A 12,674-nucleotide genomic window follows, 5' to 3' on the forward strand; every position below is an offset into this window, starting at 1 on the left:
TTTGGATGTCAATAGCTTTAGCCTCTAACCCCCGGCCTCAGAGCACAAAGTAGAAAAACACATGGAGACACCAGCAGCTCCACAGGATCACCATTTGTGACAGAGGAAGATGGAGAGAGAGAGAGAGAGAGAGAGTTGTTGCTTGTTGATCGCTGGTTTTTGTTGTTTCTATTACTGTATTATTATTATGAATAATAATAATAATAATAATAATAATAATAATAATAATAATAATAATAATAATAACAATCTCATTATTATCATTGTTGTATTTTGATACAACATTGTTTTGGTAACACTATACAGGAACAGTTATGCCAATAAAGGTATTTGAATTTAATTAAACTGAATTGAATGGAATGCCATTGAATTGAGAGAGAGAGAGAGAGAGAGCAGTCAAGAGAAAGAGGGGAAATGAGAATGAGGGATGTAGAGCATGAACAAGTAAAACAATTTGACAGAATGATAAAGAGGGATTGGGAGAAAGAGAGACAGAGAAGGGGAGTGAGAAAGTCAGAGTCACACAGAGAAAATTGTAACATATGGACTGAAAATAGCGAGAGAGAGGGAGAGAGAGAGAGAAAGAGAGAGAGATAAAGGGAGGAGAGAGAGAGAGAGAAAGAGAGAGAGATAAAGGGAGGGAGAGAGAGGGCAAGAGGCAAGAGGTCAGAAGGTGATCGAAAAGAAAAGACACAGGAAAGAGATTGGGGGAGAAAAGAGAGGGCACAAGAGTGGGAGCGCATAAGAGACAAAAAAAAAGAAGGAGAGAAAAGAGGAGCGGGGCTCCATTAAAGCATGTAAAAGACAGCCACTCGGTCCACTTTGTCCTCCTAACTGCTCTCCTGAGACCTCGCACCTGATAGGGCACTTAGCACCCAAAGACATGCTAATCACAGGCCTCACACGTCCCCTCTATCGCAGCTCATTACCCCCTAGGTCCCCTGCAGCCCCATTGGCCTGATGTGTCAACCTGCTCTCAGCTGTTACTCCTCTCCTGGGCCTAATGCACAGTTCAAAATGTATAATAAATCTGTGTGTGTGTGTGTGTGTGTGTGTGTGTGTGTGTGTGTGTGTGTGACTGTGTGTGTGACTGTGAGAGAAGGGGAGATTGTTGGTTATGTGTGTCAGTATCTTTACATATTTCACTCACATTTTTTCTTTGTGTGCAAACTGGGTTTTTCTGGAAGTGTGCAGAGTTACTCAACACCAGGGGCGTAGCACAAGATCCTGGGCCCTCTGCATAGGCAGTCCTGATGGGTCCCATAACAAATATAATAAAATATATTTCAGACTTTTCAAGGGCCCTCCCTCCCCTTGGGGCCCTAGTAATCAGTACAAGTTTTACCCCCAGGTTCGACGCCCCTGCTCAATACTCAATACTGTAGAGTTGCAATAAGATCAATGCACGTTAGAATGCTTCCATTTAACCAGCTTAAAAAATGCAGGTTAGAACCTTGCACCTGCCTACACAATGTTCGTCAGCATGCCTATTTGCCCTAAAGAAGACTTGCTTTTCCGTCACTGTATCCTAAGGCAACTTTAATCAGTCACCTTGCATCTAGTGGCACAGTTTTATGATTCATTGTGTGATGCCATGTCTGAATAAAATGTTGACTGGAACTATGAATGTCTCTGTTGTTGTCGTATCAAAAAAAGGGTAGAATTATGATTCATAATTGTGGTGTTCTTACATGTGGTGTGTTCAGGTGCACCCCATTTATCCTTTGTTATTTTGTTGTTGTCATGGCAGCCACCGCAAAACAATCCCACAAACGTACAATTTATTTTTCAAAGCTGTCAGTTTGGTTTCAAAAGCACATAGACACAACCTCCTGAAAAAATGATAAGGAGTCAAGGAGGAAGAGAGAGAAAGTGAATCCCCCAGTCCTCCTGCTCAATAGGCTACTAGAAAAGTAATAGCGTGTTAATGAAAGCATGTGACTTTACCATTCACGCATTAAAAGTATGTGGGCTCTTGCTGTGACAAAATACTTTTACATTTGGGAATTGAATCTGAACTGTGAGTGTAAAGATGTTTTGGTCAGATGTTCATGAGTAAGAGAGTGTATTTGTTTGGGGGAACTCTCTGGGTTTCTCACCCTGCTCTGGTTTGGCGTCTCTCTATATCACTAAGACTTAATGACGTCAGTGACACAGGTGGCCTGACAACCACAGAAGTCAGTGGTGCAAATCCACCAACCCCACAAGACCTTTACTATGCTCTCCAGAGACAAACGGATTTTCCAAAGGGGGAAAGTATCTTGTAAATGGAGTGATTCACTTTTTAGAATAATTGTATGATATGGTTTATGATTGTTTGATATATGGCCATATGGCTGTGCCATTTAAAAGTGGTGGTTAAAAGATGGGATTAAACAATCAGACAAGTGTTTTGTGTGTTGACAAGTGTGTGTATGCATTTGTGTATTTGGTTGTATATGTGAGTGTCTATCTGTGTCAGTATGGTTATGGGATTTGGCAGACGCCTTTGTTGAAAGCGAAGTATGTGTGTGTGTGTGTGTGTGTTATTGTGTGTGTGAGAGTTAGAAAAGAAACTATGTATTTAAAGTTTCTTCAAGGAAATTCACAAGAATAAGCCAAGATTTCACGTTTCAAACTGTTTATTACAAATGATCTCGAGTCAAAGCAGCTATTTTGAAACAAACTAGACATCAAACACTCAGTCCATTCATGTAATAAATAAGAGCATGGCATTTAATAAGTGCCAACAGAAAGAAGTAAACAACAATTAAAAACGCAGGGCTACAGTGATAAACATTTAAGTATGTAAGCAGTTCTGCTAATAAAAAAATCCCTGAATTCAGACCTTTCAATGCTCATATAACTATATCTATTAGTCGACTCAATACTGACATTGGACTCATATTTACATAGCTAGAGAAGGCCATTCAATGGCCTCGGGGCTCAGCCCATATGCACTCTCTGTCGGAGCTCAGTTACATTTTGATGTATTTACAAAGCTCAGAATTAGTCTAATGTACAATGTCCATGGGGATGGATGGCGGGATATTTACAGTGGGAGAGTTCTCAATGAGCGTTCGTGCGTTAACTGGATTGAAAGCTGGAGGATTCCGACTCTGTGGACACAGAGGACATCCCTCCGCGTTTCTTGGGGAGAATTTTCAGGCTGGAGCCGCGGCTGGGGGACAAGGCACTGCGGGCGGACTTCTTGAACTTCACCCCGAGGAAGGCGTACAGAATCGGGTTGAGGCAGCAGTGGAAGTAGGCCAGCGCCTCCGTGACGAAGATCCACTTCTCCAGACCTTGCTCTAGCTCGCAGCTGTGGGGCACCACGTTCAGGATCAGGAGCGTGTCCACCAGGATGCCCGCGCAATACGGCAGCCAGCAACTGAAGAAGCAGACGATCAGCACCACCGTGGTCTTCAGCGCCTTGCGCTTCTGGGTGCCCTTGGTGCCGTGCGCCAACTTGGAAATGATGATGCAGTAGCAAATAAGGATCACCAGTCCCGGCAGGACGAATCCCACCACGATGTGCTGGAACTGGAAGGCGGCGCGCCAGACCGACGACGGCTCTGGGTAGACCCGCTGGCAACTCGTCCTGACAGTGATGTTCTCCGCCTTGGCGAACACCAGGTCAGGCACGGTGAGCAGCGCGGCCGGGAGCCACACGCCCACGTATATGATGCGCTCCGCCAACAGCTTCCTCGGCCCTTGGCTGTTTGTGGCCCTGACCACGGCGAGGTAGCGGTCCAGACTGATGAAGGCGAGAATAAGCACGCTGCTGTACAGATTCACAGTATAGATCATGTGCACAGCCACACACATGAAGCCGCCGAAGTACCACTGGTCACTGGCCGCTTCTACGGCCCAAAAGGGAAGTGTCAGCACGAAGAGTAAGTCAGCGACAGACAGATGCAGGCGGTATTTGTCAGTCATAGTTCTGGACTTCCTCTGATAGCCCATCACTATAACCACAAGGCCGTTTCCAATGATCCCCAGCAGAAAAATGATTCCGTACACGCAGGGAAGGAAGATCCGGCTGAATTCATGGCTGACAGCTCGGTCACAGGCTTCATCAAATTCTAGTATGTCCCCAGATCCAGACTCGGAGCTGTTATCTTCAGTGTAGTCGTCTGGTATTACTATATGCTGCAAAAGAGAAAATAAACGTTAAGTTAGAAACATAGCAATCTATGCATAACCAAGCACTAAGGGCACATGGAATGTAAACACCTTTAAATTCCAACTTACCTCGTAATAAGACATTGTGGGGTTTCAGGTACTAGTCCCTTTCAACCAGTTAACTCACAGAGGCTGTGGATATTGTTGTGTTTCTCGTGGATCTGTCTGACTTTAAACAACCCTGACCTCCCATGCACCTCCCATAGGCGGAGTTCTCTCGGGTGGGCACGTGTGCGCAATGCGCTCCAGAGCAACAGGCAGCATCTGCTTTCCTAAAATATACTTTCCTGTTTGCGTGTCAGGTGTCGGTTGTAAAAGCTCAAAACGTGATATTTTATGCATGTTAGCATGTACATTCTAGTATCAAAGTGTAGTATTTGAGCAAGTTTTGGCGATCATATTTTGGCAATCTGGCAGGTAGCCTACATGAATCCCCAACGCCCCAACGTTTCCATGATAAAATGAAATGTCTTTAATATCTTTATTTATTCAGAATAACATTATGAGAGGGCTCCTCTCCTTGCTTTGATGCTGCTGACGCTGACGTTGGAGCGGGTGGTACGCAGCGCTCGTTACGCCAGTGATTTTGAGATCAATATCTGTCTGCAGGCGTGAAAATTCCTCAAGTGAGATTGCCATGTTTTCGTACACGCGTCCAGAGGACGAGACCGAGTGGCAATGTCTACTTCAATGTTCCCGCGCAGAAGCGCAGCGCCTCTTTCTCTCTCAGGGAAGCGAAGCATTACCCCCATAGAAACTTTTATGCGTGGTCAATGAACTGCACACCCGTCGTCTCACTACGTGCGTAAAATATATGGAAAGTATTTGCGTTTCGATGATCACTAGCAGTAGAGAAGTTAGAGGAAGTAATAAAATATTCTCAGGATGGTAATAGCCCAGCTGTAGTACAATTTCGCCTAAATTCTAGTAGCCTAGTATTCATTTATATGCACCCTTATTTCTTGGGTAGCCTAATGATCCGACCTCAGAGAAACGTCCCGATGTAATTATTCATGACTGTATGCCAAAGGAACCTTCTGTCAGATTTCAGAATAGGTGATTAAATAACAGTCACAGTCTAGCCAGCATCTTCTGACTGAATTCTGACTCTGAACCTGATATCATTCACATTTTCTATCTCTCTGTCAATCAGAATTCACACTTTCTTAGTATGCTAATCCCTTGAGCCAAGCCACTGGCTCAGGTAACAGGAGGATTGTGTGTATATGAGTGAGTGTGAATGTGTGTCGTTGAGCTCACAGGCCAATTGGCAAGACACATTGCTAATGAGGATCAGATGATCATAAGAATCAGAGAGGTGATGCTTTCCTATTTAACTGTTCAGCATCTAATACCTCAGTGAGCAAAAACCATGGAGATATGAATTCTTGAAAAAAAAAAAAAAAACAATGGGGGAAAAAAAGTATTTCATAACTGTATGTGTGTGAGAGAGAGTATACGTTTTGTGTGTGTGTGTGTGTGTGTGTGTGTGTGTGTGTGTGTGAGAGAGAGAGAGAGAGAGAGAGATAGTTTGTGTGTGTGTGTGTGTGAGAGAGAGAGAGAGTATATGTTTTGTGTGTGTGTGTGTATTTGTGTGTGTGTGTGTGTGTGTGTGTGTGTGTGTGTGTGTGTGTGTGTGTGTGTGTGTGACAGTTCTCAGCAATGAGGATGTGCATCTGTTAGGGAAGGAGATGGGGGATGGTAGAAGTGGTGATGAAGAAAGTACAGGCCATTCCAAACCTAGCTGCCCTAAGCTGCTGCACAGGCAGAGTGTCGACCTTTCTCTTTATATGCATTTGTTTTGTTGTTAATAAAGTTCAAGAACTAAAACTTCCAACTCTGTGACATCAACATTGTCATCATGAGTTTCACTGCCCTCTTATTCATCAGTTTGATCTATTCCTTCTCTTCCCCTCAAGCATGACTTTGTCTAAATAACAAGAGTTTGTTCAGGAGTCACAGATTTTAACATGGGCTTTCATTTGTCTTTTTGACTTTTGAACAATAACCTATTTTCAACATAGTAGGCTAGAAGTAATGGTAGTGAATTCACAGTACAGCAACAGTATTAGGTCTGTCACTTGTGAAACATTTTCTTTCCAGTAAACAGTCTAATCTTTTTTTCCAGTTGTTTAGTATGTGCATCTCTCTCTCTCTCTCTCTCTCTCTCTCTCTTCCTCTCGGTGTTTTGTTTTTTACTTTCATGCTCTGAGCGTGGGAAGATGAAAACGTATTAGTCTGGCGCTGACTGGGCTGTTTACTCTTGGGTATCTCAGGGGCCCGTGCTCATTTGTACCCACAAAAAAAGATGATGAGATGGGCAAACAGAGAGGCACACACAGACATAGAGAGTCTGAGGGAGGCAGGTGAGTGTGTGTGCGTATCTGTGTGAAGTTCTGACTTTTGTGGCACCTTTGGTTAGTCTCACCACCAGTGTTCCGTGAAAAGGGAGCAGCGCTGTGTCCACGCTGCCTGTGTACGTGAGGCAGAAAAACAAAAAAAGCATGTTTCATGTTTGGCGCCTGGCAGCGCAAACAGGAAGTCGACAGTTGGTATGACTACAGCAGTGCTTGCAGGCTCTTGTCCTGGCTCCATTTCAACTTTCATGCTGGGGGGGGTGCAGATATAAACAAGTGCCAAACACAAGGGAAAAAAAGATATTGACACTTACGTTCTGTGAGGATGGGTGCATGTGTGTGTGTGGGGTGGACAATTATAATTTAGTTTCTTTCTTAATCTTACAGACAGCCTCTGGGCTGACATCAAATGGCTTGGAGACACCTTCATATCTCCTCCAGAACAATGTCTCACCACACTAAGTGGCCCTCTGTATGTGTATGAACCTGTGCTATCAGTGTGTGTGTGTGTAGAGATGTATGTTGAATCTCTGTCACTCTCTGTGTGTCTCTGTGTTAGGACGGCTCTTACTGTGTGGGTGCACACTAGGAGGTCCACAGCAGAGTGGTGATCTCCAGAGAGAGACAGAGAGGTTGAGAAAGAGTCTGAGGGATGAAAGAGACTCCTGCTGACAGACATTTTATGCTTTCACTGGTCCTCTCAAAAAGCCATGTAATTTAGACGACTCGCAAGGGTATGCGAGTGTGCACTCACATGAATATGCACATGCACACACACACACACACCACCAACTTTAACACAAAAACACAAGATTAACACATTCAGTATGCTGTCCACTGACATCCACACAGAGATAAAACACACAAACAACGACAGCACAGGAAAAGACACTCTAGACACATTACACTAGAACATATGGCATGACACACACACACACACCAACTTTAACACAAAAACACAAGATTAACACATTCAGTATGCTGTCCACTGACATCCACACACATATAAACACACAGACAAAGACAGCACAGGAAAAGACACTCTAGACACATTACACTAGAACATAAGGCATGCCACACACACACACGCACACACACACACACACAGACTTTGTGCTGAAAATGTCTTCTGTCTTAAACCCTTCCACCTGTAATAATTGCCTGGGGACAGGGCAGAGGGATGCTGATAAGAAGACAATGGCCCTGATGAGCACAGATAACACTGGGCCGTCTGGGAGGATGGTCATTAGGCCATCTGTGCACGAGTGTGTGTGTGTGTGTGTGTGTCTCGGCTCATTAGTGACAGTCTGTCTGAAAGCACACCATATGTAGGTTATATTCTTAAAGTATAGGTAACAGGGTAATAGACACTGCTGGGGGTTGGTGGGGTGGTGAATGTGGTTGAGGGAGAGAGCATTTGTCTGTGTTTGTGAGTGTGAGTGTGTGTGTGTGTGATGTAGAGAGAGAGGGAAAAAGAGGAGAGAGAGAAAGAGAGAGAGAGAGAGAGAGAGAGGTGAGCACCGTAGCAAAGGAAGATCAATTTGCATGACCAGAGGGGCCCAGCCTTTTGACTGCAGCAGCCTGGTGCCTTGAAGTCTGAACGGCGGCCACTGAAGTTCTTGCCCCAGGGCGCCTAGAAACAAATCACTGCTCTTGAGTCTCTCCCAGGGCACGGAGGAGAGGAGGAGAGGAGAAGAGAGGGAGCGGGAGGAGACGAGAGGAGGAGAGAGACACCTGTTAAACTGATCCTCTGTCGCTCATCCTCTGGTTCTTCTTTGTCCGGGTGTTCAGGGGCGGGTTACGGGCGAGGCTGTAAAATCATTACCTCGTCAAGCAGCTCGGAGGTGGTGTGTCAGAAAGAGAGAGAGAAAGAGGGAGAGGGAGAGACAAGGGTTGGACAGACAAAGGGGAAAAAAAGGCTCCATAAAATATGTGATTGAGATGGGAGGAGCCGCTGGTAAAGGAGAACAGTCAGTTTTGATCAAATATTAGGTTCATATTTAAGCCTGAATTTCAGCATTAAGCTAATATTTTTTATCCAAAATGAAAATGAAATACAGTGACAATAAAATAGCAGAATTAGGTTACATATTGAATGTGCTACTAATTGCACTTTATTAATTTGTGAATTCAGTGAACACATTCTTAATTGTGAAGTAGACCCAAACGGTGTATGAAAGAGAGACAAACTGGATCCAATATTATTTGAATCTGTACTGTTACTGGTTCGTATACCGGACCCTACACAGTGAATCAGTATAATAATCTGTAGGCAGTGGAGCAATCGTGGCAAAATCTGTCTACCAGTATACCATCTGTGTTTTCATGTGCCGTGGAATTCAATTCAATTGTAATAGATCTCATGAATAGAGTGACAAGCTAAATGATTCTAAGCCAGTAAAGTTAAGAGGACTTGAATCATGTGTGTTCAAGCAACACACATGCACAAGCATCTTCAACTGTTAGACACCAAGCCCATGTCTTATCATTCTGAAAACATTTTGAGGAACATTTGGTGCACTGACTTCCTGGCAAGACGTGTTGACCAGGGAGTTGGGGTGAAGAAGATGACATTTGTGAAGGGTTTTGAAGCCCCTCCCAGCCGACCAGACTGTGGTAAGAGCCCCTCCCTTGAAAGCTGACTGATTTAGAGAGCTCCCTTCCCTTCCCTCACCAGTGTCGGCCGTTGCTGCTACAGTCAGTCAGAGGGACTCTCAATTCTCCATAGCTGTTCACACCTCAACCTCAATTTCCACCCTCTTTCTCTGTCTGTTTAACTTCACTTTCAGGCCTCTATAAACCTGTAATTGTTCATTTATGTTTAGGGAAGGTGAATGTGTGTGTGTGTGTAGGAGAGAGACAGGAAGGGAGAAAGAATGAGTGACAGTGTGTGAGTGTAAAAGTGAACGTAAAACAGAAATGATACATACGTATGTGTTTAAAATCACTATAATCAAGGGTACACTTTTATGACCGGCACTTTTTTGACAGCCCCTTCATCATGACTTTAATTAAACAGATCTTGATGCATCCAGATTTTCCCCAGTTACAAACCTGTGAGTCACATCGTACTCATCAGCTGAGGGTGCAACAAAAGACTCCCCTGGAGTGCTTTGCCTGGGTTAAACTCAAAACAGGACCTTAAAAACTGAAATCGTCCAAAACAAAGCAAGCTGTGACACTGACGTGTGTATGAGGTTATTATGCAATTCTGTGAGATTGGCCCGGTAGGCGAACACAGGTGAAGCTTGACAGACAGACAGACTCCAAGAAGTGCCAACAGACTACACCTTTTCAAACACAGACACACACACACAGGTTGGCAGTTCAGCCAGCGTTCAGGCCTTGAGGGAGCTGAGCTGACTGGGTGAAGATCTTGTCCTGCTGCAACGTGTTTCCCCACACCCATTATCCACACTATCATTGACAGAAGAACCCGGGGTGAAACAACCATAGTCATAAGCAAGATCTCATCACCCTTCACCATGCCATGTCAGGCCACACAGACAGAGGTCAGACACTAGCCCACAGACATGGCTACTTTCCATTTGTGATGTGGTGGGTGGTATCATTCAGTTCTGAAAAGTTATCACACCTTGGCTCCCTGGTTACAGGCAAGGTCAAAATGTTGACTGTGAATCACCTATAATGCCACAAAGCAGGCCCACATGCATTGTCTTCCATAAACATGAATTGATTTGAGTTGAATTGAGTGTGGTACTTCTAAGATTTTTGAAAGAAGCCAAGAAACATGGCAAAAGCAGAAATGCCTTTAGTTTTTACGTAGTTTAATTGCATGTGACCTATGAGCCCCAAAGGCAGCCGTGGCCTATTGGTTAGCGCTTCAGACTTGTAACCGGATGGTTCGAACCCCGACCAAAAGGAGCTGCTAATATCACTGCTCCCCGAGCGCCGCTGTTGTAGCAGGTAGCTCACTGCGCCGGGATTAGTATAAGTAAGTAAAAGTATATATACTTTTTTGATCCCGTGAGGGAAATTTGGTCTCTGCATTTAACCCAATCGGTGAATTAGTGAAACACAAACAGCACACAGTGTACACACAGTGAGGTGAAGCACACACTAATCCCGGCGCAGTGAGCTGCCTGCTACAACGGCGGCGCTCGGGGAGCAGTGAGGGGTTAGGTGCCTTGCTCAAGGGCACTTCATCCGCGGCCCACTGGTCGTGGCTCGAACCGGCAACCCTCCGGTTACAAGTCCAGAGTGCTAACCAGTGGGCCACGGCTGCCCTGTGTGCCTAGTGTGCTTCACCTCACTGTGTGCTGAATGTGTTTCACTAATTCACGGATTGGGATAAATGCAGACACCAAATTTCCCTCACGGGATCAAGAGTATATATACTATACTATACTAAGGCTCTGTGGGAACCATAGGGATGAAGCACTGTAATGTTAGGCTTTGATAGTGCTGCCATCTAGTGTTTGGACAAAATGTCAACATTTCACCACAGAAAGATGACATAAATGGTCAGCTTTACTGACTGTGAGATGAAGTGTGGTGTACTGCACACATAGGCCTACATTGCTTTACATGATGCAGATATTAAAATGGGACCATCACATACTTCACTGCTAATCTGGGAGCCTGTGTTATTGTCAACACAACATCTGGGTGACAACTAAGTTCTTATAAAGAAAGTTTTGAAAGTGAATGCAACTTAATACAGTAATCACCTCCATTTTTGGACAAGGCTAAAAGTGGGTCAAGGGTTATGGGAGAAGCAAACAGCAACAAAATGCATTCCAACAAATACCGGTACACAGGTAATACTATCCACAGGTAACACACCTTTATGTGTCAAACTAAATACACTCCTGTTTGTATGGTAGTGAAAGGCTTCCTTCTTAACCAAAATACATTTATTGTCAATCAGTTACATCCATTGATATCCAGGTAACACACTGACATCTATACACCAAAAACTGAGAGTGCAATTCAGACAGGCCTTATTTCACTTATTCCTTATTACATCAACATGGCACATGGCATGATTACAGTCTCTTCTGTCAAGAGGAGGTGTCCCTTTACTACAGTTGACCTTTTGTCTGAGGTACATAACTCTGAAACAAAGTGCAAAGGGCCTTATTGAAATACAGTTTGCTTTCAAACTGTATGTATGGCAGGCCTACTGACTGATATTGATACCATGGGGCTGTAGCCTTATACTGTAAGCACAGTTCATTTTTCATCGTCATAGTAGCGTTTTTTAATTGCTCTGTACTTCCTCAAAAAATACAGGGCCTGTATCTCCTTGATGACAAAGTCTCCACGGGCAAGAAGCTTTTGAATCTTTTCTGGGTCTGTGACATCTTTGTTCTTCATAAACGACGCCTTCAGGCGTTGTCTAAAGTATGTAAAGCCTTGAGGGTAATCTCGCCCCAGGTGCAGCAACTTTCAGAGGGGAGAGGCAAGAATTATGTAAGGATGTTAAAATCCACAAAGACAAAATTAACATGTATTGATGTAACATTTGTTATGGCGTTGTTAGGAGACACTTACAGTTTTGTACAAGTGGATTACTTGCCCCTTGAATGGGTTTGTCATGGTCTCGGTCCTAGGGATGGGTTAGAGATAGACGAAGTGATTTACCCTGTCAAACCTGGGCCATTGCTTTCTTGTATGTAACAAAAGAGTGCGTAAAGTTCACGACTTGTAACGGAACTTACAATGACCTTCTTCCTCCTATTATCATGTTAGCTGGCTGGCTAGCCTTGCTAGTTTAACACTGTTCTAGCTAATGATACTAGTTATGGCAAGAAAACAAGACATCACAAAGTCCGATTTCTTCACTGCATCTTTCCTTTGACGTTGCTTATAACGTTACTTAATCTTGGACATGTTTACGGGCAAAATAGGTGAAGGTGTCAATGCTAGGTCTCGTAATAACGTTGCAGTTAACGTTAGCTGAACAAGCCACCACAGCCAGCTAACGGTGACTAGTAATCCATGTTTATTGCTGATCAGATGAGCATTATTCAACACAGTTATGACTAATGACCTTATAGCCAGTCCAGTTATTTGATATGTGACTAAAGCTCACCGTTTAGGCCTTTAGTTCATCCGAGGTTACCCATCGCCTTAAGAGTGTGCTTCGTAGTTTGGCGTCATCTTGCAGAAAAGACGCTTACTTACATC

General features: G+C 44.1%; 2 protein-coding genes across 2 annotated transcripts; both read right to left on the reverse strand.

The window, feature by feature from the left end:
- Window positions 1–2,603: 2,603 nt before the first annotated feature.
- On the reverse strand, window positions 2,604–4,323 carry cxcr4a (chemokine (C-X-C motif) receptor 4a). The gene is made up of 2 exons (XM_048268476.1): window positions 4,234–4,323; window positions 2,604–4,131 (listed from the first exon to the last, which is right to left on the reverse strand). The coding sequence occupies exons 1-2, from the start codon at window positions 4,246–4,248 to the stop codon at window positions 3,067–3,069; spliced, it is 1,080 nt and encodes a 359-aa protein (XP_048124433.1). The 5' UTR covers window positions 4,249–4,323; the 3' UTR covers window positions 2,604–3,066.
- A 7,057-nt stretch (window positions 4,324–11,380) lies between these two features.
- On the reverse strand, window positions 11,381–12,670 carry LOC125310794 (LYR motif-containing protein 5A-like). Its single transcript, XM_048268510.1, has 3 exons — window positions 12,580–12,670; window positions 12,039–12,093; window positions 11,381–11,930 (listed from the first exon to the last, which is right to left on the reverse strand). The coding sequence occupies exons 2-3, from the start codon at window positions 12,081–12,083 to the stop codon at window positions 11,718–11,720; spliced, it is 258 nt and encodes an 85-aa protein (XP_048124467.1). The 5' UTR covers window positions 12,084–12,093; window positions 12,580–12,670; the 3' UTR covers window positions 11,381–11,717.
- Between the last annotated feature and the right edge of the window lie 4 nt (window positions 12,671–12,674).

The sequence above is a fragment of the Alosa alosa genome, chromosome 17, assembly GCF_017589495.1.
Source record: "Alosa alosa isolate M-15738 ecotype Scorff River chromosome 17, AALO_Geno_1.1, whole genome shotgun sequence".
NCBI classification, from domain to species: Eukaryota; Metazoa; Chordata; class Actinopteri; order Clupeiformes; family Clupeidae; genus Alosa; species Alosa alosa.